The following is a 13,673-nucleotide window of genomic DNA, read 5'->3' as shown; positions in this document are numbered from 1 at the left end:
ACAGGATACATAACCCCAACACACAGCAGGACTATAAGATCCCAGTAATGTAAGGAGCTGTAAGACCTGCTGACATGTACGGACCGCAGACAGGATACAGATCCCCAACACACAGCAGGACTATAAGATCCCTGTAATGTAAGGAGCTGTAAGACCTGCTGACATGTACGGACCGCAGACAGGATACATAACCCCAACACACAGCAGGACTATAAGATCCCTGTAATGTAAGGAGCTGTAAGACCGGCTGACATGTACAGACCGCAGACAGGATACATATATACACACACAGCAGGACTATAAGATCCTGTAATGTAAGGAGCTGTAAGACCTGCTGACATGTACGGACAGGACAGAATACATAACCCCAACACACAGCAGGACTATAAGATCCCTGTAATGTAAGGAGCTGTAAGACCTGCTGACATGTACGGACCGCAGACAGGATACATAACCCCAACACACAGCAGGACTATAAGATCCCAGTAATGTAAGGAGGTGTAAGACCTGCTGCCATGTATGGACCGCGGACAGGATACATAACCCCAACAAACAGCAGGACTATAAGATCCCTGTAATGTACGGACCGGCTGACCTGTACGGACCGCAGACAGGATACATAACCCCAACACACAGCAGGACTATAAGATCCCTGTAATGCAAGCAGTAAGACCTGCTGACATGTATGGACCACGGACAGGATACATAACCCCAACACACAGCAGGACTATAAGATCCCTGTAATGTCAGCAGGTCTTACGGCTCCTTACATGTACGGACCGCGGACAGGATACAGATCCCCAACACACAGCAGGACTATAAGATCCCTGTAATGTAAGGAGCTGTAAGACCTGCTGACATGTACGGACCGCAGATAGGATACATAACCCCAACATACAGCAGGACTATAAGATCCCTGTAATGTAAGGAGCTGTAAGACCTGCTGACATGTACGGACCGCAGACAGGATACATTACCCCAACACACAGCAGGGCTATAAGATCCCTGTAATGTAAGGAGCTGTAAGACCTGCTGACATGTACGGACCGCGGACAGGATACATATATACACACAGCAGGACTATAAGATCCCTGTAATGTAAGGAGCTGTAAGACCTGCTGACATGTACGGACCGCAGACAGGATACATAACCCCAACACACAGCAGGACTATAATATCCTGTAAGGTAAGTAGCTGTAAGACCTGCTGACATGTACTACCACAGACAGGATACATTACCCCAACACACAGCAGGACTATAAGATCCCTGTAATGTAAGGAGCAGTAAGACCTGCTGACATGTATGGACCACGGACAGGATACATAACCCCAACACACAGCAGGACTATAAGATCCCTGTAATGTAAGGAGCTGTAAGACCGGCTGACATGTACGGACCGCAGACAGGATACATAACCCCAACACACAGCAGGACTATAAGATCCCTGTAATGTAAGGAGCTGTAAGACCTGCTGACATGTACGGACCGCAGACAGGATACATAACCCCAACACACAGCAGGACTATAAGATCCCTGTAATGTAAGGAGCTGTAAGACCTGCTGACATGTACTGACTGCGGACAGGATACATAACCCCAACACACAGCAGGACTATAAGATCCCTGTAATGTAAGGAGCTGTAAGACCTGCTGACATGTACGGACCGCCGACAGGATACAGATCCCCAACACACAGCAGGACTATAAGATCCCTGTAATGTAAGGAGCTGTAAGACCGGCTGACATGTACGGACCGCGGACAGGATACAGATCCCCAACACACAGCAGGACTATAAGATCCCTGTAATGTAAGGAGCTGTAAGACCTGCTGACATGTACGGACCGCAGACAGGATACATAACCCCAACACACAGCAGGACTATAAGATCCCAGTAATGTAAGGAGCTGTAAGACCTGCTGACATGTACGGACCGCGGACAGGATACATAACCCCAACACACAGCAGGACTATAAGATCCCAGTAATGTAAGGAGCTGTAGGACCTGCTGACATGTACGGACCGCAGACAGGATACATAACCCCAACACACAGCAGGACTATAAGATCCCTGTAATGTAAGGAGCTGTAAGACCTGCTGACATGTACGGACCGCAGACAGGATACAGATCCCCAACACACAGCAGGACTATAAGATCCCTGTAATGTAAGGAGCTGTAAGACCTGCTGACATGTACGGACCGCAGACAGGATACAGATCCCCAACACACAGCAGGACTATAAGATCCCTGTAATGTAAGGAGCTGTAAGACCTGCTGACATGTACGGACCGCAGACAGGATACATAACCCCAACACACAGCAGGACTATAAGATCCCTGTAATGTAAGGAGCTGTAAGACCGGCTGACATGTACGGACCGCAGACAGGATACATATATACACACACAGCAGGACTATAAGATCCTGTAATGTAAGGAGCTGTAAGACCTGCTGACATGTACGGACCGCAGACAGGATACATAACCCCAACACACAGCAGGACTATAAGATCCCTGTAATGTAAGGAGGTGTAAGACCTGCTGCCATGTATGGACCGCGGACAGGATACAGATCCCCAACACACAGCAGGACTATAAGATCCCTGTAATGTAGGGAGCTGTAGGACCTGCTGACATGTACGGACCGCGGACAGGATACATAACCCCAACACACAGCAGGACTATAAGATCCCTGTAATGTAAGGAGCTGTAAGACCTGCTGACATGTACGGACCGCAGACAGGATACATAACCCCAACACACAGCAGGACTATAAGATCCCTGTAATGTAAGGAGCTGTAAGACCGGCTGACATGTACGGACCGCAGACAGGATACATAACCCCAACACACAGCAGGACTATAAGATCCCTGTAATGTAAGGAGCTGTAAGACCGGCTGACATGTACGGACCGCAGACAGGATACGGATCCCCAACACACAGCAGGACTATAAGATCCCTGTAATGTAAGGAGCTGTAAGACCTCCTGACATGTACGGACCGCGGACAGGATACATAACCCCAACACACAGCAGGACTATAAGATCCCTGGAATGTAAGGAGCTGTAAGACCTACTGACATGTACGGACCGCAGACAGGATACATAACCCCAACACACAGCAGGACTATAAGATCCCTGTAATGTAAGGAGCTGTAAGACCTGCTGACACTTACGGACCGCAGACAGGATACAGATCCCCAAAACACAGCAGGACTATAAGATCCCTGTAATGTAAGGAGCTGTAAGACCTGCTGACATGTACAGACTGCCGACAGGATACATAACCCCAACACACAGCAGGACTATAAGATCCCTGTAATGTACGGACCGCAGAGGTGACTTGGAATAAAAGAAATAATTTTATTAGGAAGATTATTAGATTAGAACACAGAGGGGCCGAACCAATGAAACCAAAACACAACTGCTGGGAAGAAGCGTCCATCGCAGAGGAACCAAATGTGTCTTCTTGGACCCAAAGGTCTGAGCGTTGTGGCCCGAGACATGAAACCCTTCAGGGTGACTCCACTAAACGTCTGACCCCAATTGGTAACTTCAGTAATAGAGCGATGGGTGTCGGAGTATGAGCGGGTCAGCCACAGGGATGTACACCCGCGGCCGGTGATTAGTGTCCCTGGTCATTGGTGTTGTACAGCCCAGACACCAGCAGTGCGCCTCCTAGAGGCAGCTGTGGGAGAAGGAAACTGGTTTCAGTCATTCCAGTCTTCTGATGTAAGAGTCGAAATGGATTCCAATATTAAAGAGTTTCTCGGAAGGATTTGGGACGGGTGTTTGTACCAAAAACGGGGCTTCTGGAAGGAAATGTCTCAAATATATGAGCCTTAACGGAGTTCCGCTCTGACTGTCAGGGTCGTTACATTCCGGAGCCAGGACGCCAATTCTTGTTTATCGCTCGTTTTTGCTCAACGCGTTTCACCACTTGGTTCGGTGGTCAGGAGCGAGGGGAGAGACTAATCGTGTAACGGAGACTATAAAGTCTAATTAGACTAGATAACGAAGACACGAGCGTCCTGACAGAGAGCTGTGCCGGCAGAAGCATTAGAGGGTGGCCGCGGCCTGGGGGGGTCTCTGTCCTGAGGTCTTTAGCCATATACAGCTCAAGCAGCGCCCACTCGGGTGTTCAGGGCAGAACGTTGGCCTGATGTCCTGGAGATGTACAGAGACCTCTTAGGCCGCCTGCACACGAGCGTTCCGGATTCCGCTAGCGGATTTTCACGCGCGTATGGTACCTAAGGGCTCATGTCCACGGGCAAAATATGATTTAAGATCCGCAGCGGATCTCCCGCATGCGGATCCGCATCCCATAGGGATGCATTGACCACCCGCGGGTAGATAAATACCCGCGGATCGTCAATAAAAGGGATTTAAAAAAAAATGGAGCATGGAAAAATCCGGACCATGCTCCATTTTCGTGCGGGTCTCCCGTGGGGACGGCTCCCGCGGGCTTCTATTGAAGCCTATGGAAGCCGTCCGGATCCGCGGGAGACCTAAAATAGGAATTTAAAGTATTTACCATCCGGCGCGGGCGGAGAAGATCAGCTGTTCCTCACGGCCGCATCTTCCTTGCTTCGGCTCGGCGGATGTGCCCGGCGCATGCGCGCGGCACGTCGGCGACGTGCCGGCGACAGGAATTCATCCGCCGGCCGAAAATGAAGATCCGGCCGTGAGGAACAGCTGATCTTCTCCGCCCGCGCCGGATGGTAAATACTTTTAAATTCTTATTTTCGGCGCTCATGTCCGCGGGGCAGGAGGGACCCGCTGCAGATTCTACATGTAGAATCTGCAGCGGATCTGATTTTCCCCGTGGACATGAGGCCTAAATGTGCTTGCGGATAGGTGCGGATGCGTGAAAAGTCACGCGCGGATATACGCGGATGTGTTGCGGAAAAAAACGCGCAGAAAAATCCGGAAGACGCCCTTATTGTAAACCCAACCCCTAGAGAACTGCCCATTCCCTGGAAACCAGCTTAACAACCAACACCCAGACCCCGTTCTGTGCCTCTCGTGCGGGCGCCGGTACATTATTGATGTCTTTGTGGGCATGGCTGATCCATGTCACTTTTTTCGGACGTACTATAATAATCCTATACAAGTGCGGTATCGTAGTAATCGTACCGACCCATAGAATAAAAATATCGGGCCGTTTTTGTTGCACTTTGCGCGCTGCAGAAACAGGACGACCGAAAGATGGTGGAAAGTCTTTTTTTTCTCTCCGATTACAATTTTTAAAGGTTTTTCAGTAAATTATATGGTACAATAAATAGTGCAAAATACAACTCGTCCCGCAAAAAAATAACAAGCCCTCATACAGCGACGGCGATGGATACATAAAGGAACTACGATTTTTTAGGGAGTAGGGGGAAAAAAAAGGAAAAAAGCTCCGTCACTAAGGGGTTAAAAGTGGGGATGGAAAAAAGCACAATAAAAACAAAAGTAAAACTGCTTGGCCACTAAGGGGTTAAAATGAAAAAAAAGTACATTTGACGCAAGAGCGAATAATACTCACACAACTTCTTCTGTTCCGCTTCTACTGCGTTCGTCCAGGCATCCCCATAAACCTGCGCGGACAGTAGACGCCAGGATTGTTCCTTCTGTTCTTGTCCAGGTATTCTGGGGAGTTACTGTCCCATAGGCTGGGGAAGTCCTGCATGATTGCCACAAGTTTCCCCATGTCGATCATTATGGCTTGTGGCAGGCTGGTGTCTGCTGGCTGCTCTCTGGTAGATGAGGGGACTGAAAGGACAGATCTGCAGTTGAAATGTGCCTGTGAAGCTCTGTGCTGTGTGCTGGGACGCCTCCTACCATGCCTACTTCCTGTAGTCATAGCAACCAGTGACTCCATCCGCAGCTGCACTGCGGATGTACTGCGTGAAAAAACGCACCCATTCACTTGTATTGGAGGCTTCACGCGCAGAATCCGACCCAAATTAGAACAGGGCGCAGATTTTTTCACGCGCGTGAAAAAACGCGATACACATCCGTCCGTCTGGGGACAACTGCGGATCCCCATAGGAGTATATTGGCTGTGCCTAAAGTAACGCGCTGGAAATTCTGCTGGTGTGCAGGCACCCTTCGTTAGAGAGGTCAATTAACCGGCTCAGATCTTGTAGGATTGTAACCCAATCCTAATCTGCTCCTTCAGACGTGGATCAAGATGGTTCTGTATCCAAAGTATAGTGGCTAATAGTTGGAGACACTCCACGATGACCGGCCGTTAGAGAGCTCGTCCGCTTTAGCTTCATATCTCAGAAGCCGTCTACAGATCCCACCCAGACCTCTCCTTCCCTAAGGTGTCAAGATGACAGAAGAAGGTAGATGGATACAAGACGAAAACAAAAAAGGCGGTGAGCGTAGCCCAGATGGTAGAACAGGGAATACAGCCTACCATCTGGGCTACGGACACCCCGCGGGAGCGGAACGAGCGGTAACCCTGGCAACGCCCTGTGTGTCCACGGAGAGCGGGTTTGTTCCTGTGCGCTTATTGTAAAATAACTTTCATTTCTGTGGTCAGGGCCCCCGCGGCCAATGAGGGCCCCCGCCACACATGTAGCATTAGTCAGAGTCGGGGCTCAATGAGCAGCCATCACCCCGCACAGGAGGCAGCGGGCCACTACACCAACCTGCAGGAAGGGGACTGCCAACAGGGGTGGGGATTCCTTGGCGGAGGGCTCCCGCCGGCCCGCGGCCCCTTGGCGGAGGGCTCCCGCCGGCCCGCGGCCCCTTGGCGGAGGGCTCCCGCCGGCCGCGGCCCCTTGGCGGAGGGCTCTCGCCGGCCCGCGGCCATTTATCTGGGAGTGGCCCCTAACGCTGCAGCTTCCGCCGCACACCGTACAGAGCAGACAGCAGTCACAAACGCCTTTCACATCATGTTTATTGACAAGAGCAGCACATTCAGGAGGGCGCCGCCCGCAGGAAGCCGTGCCAACAGCAGCCAACCACTTCTACTTAAGGTGCTTGAAGAGTTTATGCGCCACCTGTGGACAGATCAGAGGGCATCATTAGCTGCGGCGCGGTCACATGACCAATGCCGACGGCGCCGAACATCTCCCAGCTGATTGTAAACCCGCAGCGCGTCCGGTTATATGCTGCGCCGTCCGGGGCCGCGCATTACAGGCGTGCAATATACGGTACGCAGTTATCAGCCTCCTCACTGTATTTAACCCCCCGCAGCCTGGAATGTACGCATCAACAGGATGAAGGCACAACCACAGGTCTGATGAGGGTTACTGTACCGTCAGGACCGCGGACCCCCCGCCCCTCCCCCACTCCGGCAGGTCTGATAAGGGTTAATGCACCTTCAGGACCGCCGCCCCTCCCCCCTAACCCCGGCAGGTCTGCGCAAATCGACCAGAAGCAGCCAATCTCATGATGACGATCCCCACCCTGTGAAGCCCCCATTCTGCGCAGCACAGCCGTTACCGAGGAGACCCATGGGGGCGGCGGCCAGTAGCATCCCTCACAGCCCCTCCCCCGGAGCCCCCCACCTACACAGTGGTCCCGCACGTGCAGGAAGTCAAACAGCTCCTCGGTGCAGTCCTCCTCGGTGTGGGAGCGCGACGCCACGCGGGTCTCACAGAGCGCCAGCTGCTCCCGCATGTTCACACACTTCTCCGTCTGCTCGCAGCGTTCGCGGACCGCCGTCAGCGGGTCCTGAGGAGAGAAGAGTCACAGCGGTGAGGGGCCACAGCTCAGATATGGGGGGCCGCAGCTCAGATATAGGGGGCCGCAGCTCAGATATAGGGGGCCGCAGCTCAGATATGGGGGGGCCGCAGCTCAGATATGGGGGGCCCGCACCTCAGACACGGGGGGGGGGGGCCCGCACCTCAGACACGGGGGGGGGGGGCCCGCACCTCAGACACGGGGGGGGGGCCCGCACCTCAGACACGGGGGGGGGCCCGCACCTCAGACACGGGGGGGGGGGGGGGGCCCGCACCTCAGACACGGGGGGGGGGGGGGGGGGGGGGCCGGTCGCACCTCAGACACGGGGGGGGGGGGGGCCCCGCACCTCAGACACGGGGGGGGGGGGGCCCGCACCTCAGACACGGGGGGGGGGGGGCCCGCACCTCAGACACGGGGGGGGGGGGGGCCGGCCGCACCTCAGACACGGGGGGGGGGGGGGGCCGCACCTCAGACACGGGGGGGGGGGGGGCCGCACCTCAGACACGGGGGGGGGGGGGGGCCGCACCTCAGACACGGGGGGGGGGGGGCCGCACCTCAGACACGGGGGGGGGGGGGGGCCGCACCTCAGACACGGGGGGGGGGGGGGCCCGCACCTCAGACACGGGGGGGGGGGGCCGCACCTCAGACATGGGGGGGGGGGGGCCGCACCTCAGACATGGGGGGGGGGGGGGGCCGCACCTCAGACATGGGGAGCACAACAGCCCACACCCCCTCCAGGGATGGCACGACTGAAACCCTCCCCCCACCCCCGAGGTACAACCGCCTCTTTCCCACGATGATGCTATGACCCCCGCCCTCTGGTGATAATACGCCCATCCCCCCCCCCCCTTCCCTCCAGGGATGGTATGCCCCCGCCCCCACTCCTTCCCTCCGGCGATGGTCCCGCCGCCCGCCCCCTCGGCGATGGTCCCGCCGCCCGCCCCCTCGGTGATGGTCCCGCCACGCCCCTCCCACCCCTTCGGCGATGGTACCGCCACCCCCACTCCTTCCCTCCGGTGATGGCCCCGCCGCCGATGGCCCCGCCCCCCCCCCGCGATGGTCCCGCCGCCCGCCCCCTCGGCGATGGTCCCGCCGCCAGCCCCCTCGGCGATGGTCCCGCCGCGCCCCTCCCACCCCCTCGGCGATGGTACCGCCGCGCCCCTCCCACCCCCTCGGCGATGGTACCGCCGCCCCCACTCCTTCCCTCCGGTGATGGCACCGCCGCCCACCCCCTCGGTGATGGCCCCGCCGCCGCCCCCTCGGTGATGGCCCCGCCGCCGCCCCCTCGGTGATGGCCCCGCCGCCGCCCCCTCGGTGATGGCCCCGCCGCCGCCCCCTCGGTGATGGCCCCGCCGCCGCCCCCTCGGTGATGGCCCCCGCCGCCCGCCCACACGGTGATGGCCCCGCCGCCCGCCCACACGGTGATGGCCCCGCCGCCCGCCCACACGGTGATGGCCCCGCCGCGCCCCTCCCGCCCCCTCGGTGAAGGTACCGCCGCCCCCACTTCTTTCCTCCGGTGATGGTACCGCCGCCCGCCCCCTCGGCGATGGTGCCGCTGCCCCCCCCGCCCGCCCCCTCGGTGATGGTACCGCCGCCCACCCCCTCGGTGATGGTACCGCCGCCCCCACTTCTTTCCTCCGGTGATGGTACCGCCGCGCCCCCTCCCGCCCGCCCCCTCGGTGATGGTACCGCCGCCGCCCCCTCCCGCCCGCCCCCTCGGTGATGGTACCGCCGCCGCCCCCTCCCGCCCGCCCCCTCGGTGATGGTACCGCCGCCGCCCCCTCCCGCCCGCCCCCTCGGTGATGGTACCGCCGCCCCCCCTCCCGCCCGCCCCCTCGGTGATGGTACCGCCGCCGCCCCCTCCCGCCCGCCCCCTCGGTGATGGTCCCGCCGCCCCCACTCCTTCCCTCCGCTGATGGTCCCGCCGCCCCCACTCCTTCCCTCCGCTGATGGTCCCGCCGCCCCCACTCCTTCCCTCCGCTGATGGTCCCGCCGCCCCCACTCCTTCCCTCCGCTGATGGTCCCGCCGCCCCCACTCCTTCCCTCCGCTGATGGTCCCGCCGCCCCCACTCCTTCCCTCCGCTGATGGTCCCGCCGCCCCCACTCCTTCCCTCCGCTGATGGTCCCGCCGCCCCCACTCCTTCCCTCCGCTGATGGCACCGCCGCCCCCACTCCTTCCCTCCGCTGATGGCACCGCCGCCCCCACTCCTTCCCTCCGCTGATGGCACCGCCGCCCCCACTCCTTCCCTCCGCTGATGGCACCGCCGCCCCCACTCCTTCCCTCCGCTGATGGCACCGCCGCCCCCACTCCTTCCCTCCGCTGATGGCACCGCCGCCCCCACTCCTTCCCTCCGCTGATGGCACCGCCGCCCCCACTCCTTCCCTCCGCTGATGGTCCCGCCGCCCCCACTCCTTCCCTCCGCTGATGGGACCCGCCGCCCCCACTCCTTCCCTCCGCTGATGGGACCGCCGCCCCCACTCCTTCCCTCCGCTGATGGGACCGCCGCCCCCACTCCTTCCCTCCGCTGATGGGACCGCCGCCCCCACTCCTTCCCTCCGCTGATGGGACCGCCGCCCCCACTCCTTCCCTCCGCTGATGGGACCGCCGCCCCCACTCCTTCCCTCCGCTGATGGGACCGCCGCCCCCACTCCTTCCCTCCGCTGATGGTCCCGCCGCCCCCACTCCTTCCCTCCGCTGATGGTCCCGCCGCCCCCACTCCTTCCCTCCGCTGATGGTCCCGCCGCCCCCACTCCTTCCCTCCGCTGATGGTCCCGCCGCCCCCACTCCTTCCCTCCGCTGATGGTCCCGCCGCCCCCACTCCTTCCCTCCGCTGATGGTCCCGCCGCCCCCACTCCTTCCCTCCGCTGATGGTCCCGCCGCCCCCACTCCTTCCCTCCGCTGATGGTCCCGCCGCCCCCACTCCTTCCCTCCGCTGATGGTCCCGCCGCCCCCACTCCTTCCCTCCGCTGATGGTCCCGCCGCCCCCACTCCTTCCCTCCGCTGATGGTCCCGCCGCCCCCACTCCTTCCCTCCGCTGATGGTCCCGCCGCCCCCACTCCTTCCCTCCGCTGATGGTCCCGCCGCCCCCACTCCTTCCCTCCGCTGATGGTCCCGCCGCCCCCACTCCTTCCCTCCGCTGATGGTCCCGCCGCCCCCACTCCTTCCCTCCGCTGATGGTCCCGCCGCCCCCACTCCTTCCCTCCGCTGATGGTCCCGCCGCCCCCACTCCTTCCCTCCGCTGATGGTCCCGCCGCCCCCACTCCTTCCCTCCGCTGATGGTCCCGCCGCCCCCACTCCTTCCCTCCGCTGATGGTCCCGCCGCCCCCACTCCTTCCCTCCGCTGATGGTCCCGCCGCCCCCACTCCTTCCCTCCGCTGATGGTCCCGCCGCCCCCACTCCTTCCCTCCGCTGATGGTCCCGCCGCCCCCACTCCTTCCCTCCGCTGATGGTCCCGCCGCCCCCACTCCTTCCCTCCGCTGATGGTCCCGCCGCCCGCCCCCTCGGTGATGGTCCCGCCGCCCGCCCCCTCGGTGATGGTCCCGCCGCCCCCACTCCTTCCCTCCGCTGATGGTCCCGCCGCCCCCACTCCTTCCCTCCGGGGATGGTCCCGCCGCCCCCACTCCTTCCCTCCGGGGATGGTCCCGCCGCCCCCACTCCTTCCCTCCGGGGATGGTCCCGCCGCCCCCACTCCTTCCCTCCGGGGATGGTCCCGCCGCCCCCACTCCTTCCCTCCGGGGATGGTCCCGCCGCCCCCACTCCTTCCCTCCGGGGATGGTCCCGCCGCCCCCACTCCTTCCCTCCGGGGATGGTCCCGCCGCCCCCACTCCTTCCCTCCGGGGATGGTCCCGCCGCCCCCACTCCTTCCCTCCGGGGATGGTCCCGCCGCCCCCACTCCTTCCCTCCGGGGATGGTCCCGCCGCCCCCACTCCTTCCCTCCGGGGATGGTCCCGCCGCCCCCACTCCTTCCCTCCGGGGATGGTCCCGCCGCCCCCACTCCTTCCCTCCGGGGATGGTCCCGCCGCCCCCACTCCTTCCCTCCGGGGATGGTCCCGCCGCCCCCACTCCTTCCCTCCGGGGATGGTCCCGCCGCCCCCACTCCTTCCCTCCGGGGATGGTCCCGCCGCCCCCACTCCTTCCCTCCGGGGATGGTCCCGCCGCCCCCACTCCTTCCCTCCGGGGATGGTCCCGCCGCCCCCACTCCTTCCCTCCGGGGATGGTCCCGCCGCCCCCACTCCTTCCCTCCGGGGATGGTCCCGCCGCCCCCACTCCTTCCCTCCGGGGATGGTCCCGCCGCCCCCACTCCTTCCCTCCGGGGATGGTCCCGCCGCCCCCACTCCTTCCCTCCGGGGATGGTCCCGCCGCCCCCACTCCTTCCCTCCGGGGATGGTCCCGCCGCCCCCACTCCTTCCCTCCGGGGATGGTCCCGCCGCCCCCACTCCTTCCCTCCGGGGATGGTCCCGCCGCCCCCACTCCTTCCCTCCGGGGATGGTCCCGCCGCCCCCACTCCTTCCCTCCGGGGATGGTCCCGCCGCCCCCACTCCTTCCCTCCGGGGATGGTCCCGCCGCCCCCACTCCTTCCCTCCGGGGATGGTCCCGCCGCCCCCACTCCTTCCCTCCGGGGATGGTCCCGCCGCCCCCACTCCTTCCCTCCGGGGATGGTCCCGCCGCCCCCACTCCTTCCCTCCGGGGATGGTCCCGCCGCCCCCACTCCTTCCCTCCGGGGATGGTCCCGCCGCCCCCACTCCTTCCCTCCGGGGATGGTCCCGCCGCCCCCACTCCTTCCCTCCGGGGATGGTCCCGCCGCCCCCACTCCTTCCCTCCGGGGATGGTCCCGCCGCCCCCACTCCTTCCCTCCGGGGATGGTCCCGCCGCCCCCACTCCTTCCCTCCGGGGATGGTCCCGCCGCCCCCACTCCTTCCCTCCGGTGATGGTACCGCCGCCCCCACTCCTTCCCTCCGGTGATGGTACCGTCGCCGCCCCGGACCCCGTGAACTGATCGATGAGTTAGTGCCCCAGGCGCCGCCGGCCGCTCTCACCACTAGCTCCTCCTCTTCTTCTTCTTCCTCCTCCTGTGATAAGAGCAGAGTGTTAGCGCCTACTACCACTAGTACTGCTGCTGCTGCTCTCTGCTGTCAGCCGCCGCGCTCACCTCTTCCGGCTCCCCGCTTACCACCGTCTCCTTCTCCAGCACCATGATGTCAACAGAAGGGCGCACAGGGTCAGCGGCCGGATATACGTCACTCGCCCCGCCCCGGAAGCGCCTCTCCGCCTAGGCGGAGACCTTCACAAGATGGCGAACACGCCACCTGACCGAGACAGCGTCACGTGATACAAATAGCCTTCCCCAAGTAAGATGGCGGCGCTGTGACGGCCGCTTCCGGCTGCTCCCTTCTGACTTGTCCGACGCTCTGGGTTTCGGTCCCCCGTGACAGGAGCCGCTGAGCGGGGAGCTCAGGCCATGGAGAGACCGCCGGAAGATGCCGGAGGGAGCCCGACCCTGTTCCAGCTGTCCGCCCGGGCCGTCACCGCCAACATGGAGCGGCTGGAGGAAGACGTGTGGGGTGAGAAACAGCCAGCTGCCGTGTCGTTACTAGTGGGGTACCACGGGGGGCAGTAGTGGAGGGGGCACTGTTACTAGTGGGGTACCACAGGGGGCAGTAGTGGAGGGGGGGCACTGTTACTAGTCGGGTACCACAGGGGGCAGTAGTGGAGAGGGCACTGTTAGTAGTGGGGTACCACGGGGGGCAGTAGTGGAGGGGGCACTGTTAGTAGTGGGGGGTACCATGGGGGGCGGTAGTGGAGGGGGCACTGTTAGTAGTGGGGGGTACCATGGGGGGCGGCAGTGGAGGGGTCACTGTTAGTAGTGGGGGGTACCACGGGGGGCGGCAGTGGAGGGGGCACTGTTAGTAGTGGGGGGTACCACAGGGGGCAGTAGTGGAGGGGGCACTGTTACTAGTGGGGTACCACGGGGGGCGGTAGTGGAGGGGGCACTGTTA

At 61.6% G+C, this 13,673-nt stretch overlaps 2 protein-coding genes across 2 annotated transcripts in view; one reads left to right on the top strand and one right to left on the bottom strand.

The window, feature by feature from the left end:
* Positions 1 to 6,870: 6,870 nt before the first annotated feature.
* Positions 6,871 to 12,962, bottom strand: UQCRH (ubiquinol-cytochrome c reductase hinge protein). The gene is made up of 4 exons (XM_066598044.1): positions 12,827 to 12,962; positions 12,714 to 12,746; positions 7,506 to 7,667; positions 6,871 to 6,991 (listed from the first exon to the last, which is right to left on the bottom strand). The coding sequence occupies exons 1-4, from the start codon at positions 12,869 to 12,871 to the stop codon at positions 6,959 to 6,961; spliced, it is 273 nt and encodes a 90-aa protein (XP_066454141.1). The 5' UTR covers positions 12,872 to 12,962; the 3' UTR covers positions 6,871 to 6,958.
* The window catches only part of LRRC41 (leucine rich repeat containing 41), a 41,806-nt gene continuing 41,089 nt past the window's right edge, over positions 12,957 to 13,673 (top strand). The window contains exon 1 of the mRNA XM_066598043.1: positions 12,957 to 13,238. Within this exon, the coding sequence (XP_066454140.1) occupies positions 13,136 to 13,238 (103 nt within the window). The 5' untranslated portion in view covers positions 12,957 to 13,135. The remainder of the gene's footprint in view (positions 13,239 to 13,673) is intronic.

This window comes from Eleutherodactylus coqui, chromosome 3 (genome assembly GCF_035609145.1).
Source record: "Eleutherodactylus coqui strain aEleCoq1 chromosome 3, aEleCoq1.hap1, whole genome shotgun sequence".
NCBI classification, from domain to species: domain Eukaryota; kingdom Metazoa; phylum Chordata; class Amphibia; order Anura; family Eleutherodactylidae; genus Eleutherodactylus; species Eleutherodactylus coqui.
The sequence above is the reverse complement of the archived record's forward strand: the minus strand, read 5'-3'. Positions and strand labels throughout refer to the sequence as shown.

Excerpts from the sequence above, each read along its gene's own strand:
- UQCRH (XM_066598044.1), bottom strand. The coding sequence starts at position 12,871 with ATGGTGCTGGAGAAGGAGACGGTGGTAAGCGGGGAGCCGGAAGAG. Across the intron at positions 12,747-12,826 it reads TAAGCGGGGAGCCGGAAGAG|GAGGAGGAAGAAGAAGAAGA; the intron begins GTGAGCGCGGCG and ends CTCTTATCACAG. Across the intron at positions 7,668-12,713 it reads AAGAAGAGGAGGAGCTAGTG|GACCCGCTGACGGCGGTCCG; the intron begins GTGAGAGCGGCC and ends TTCTCTCCTCAG.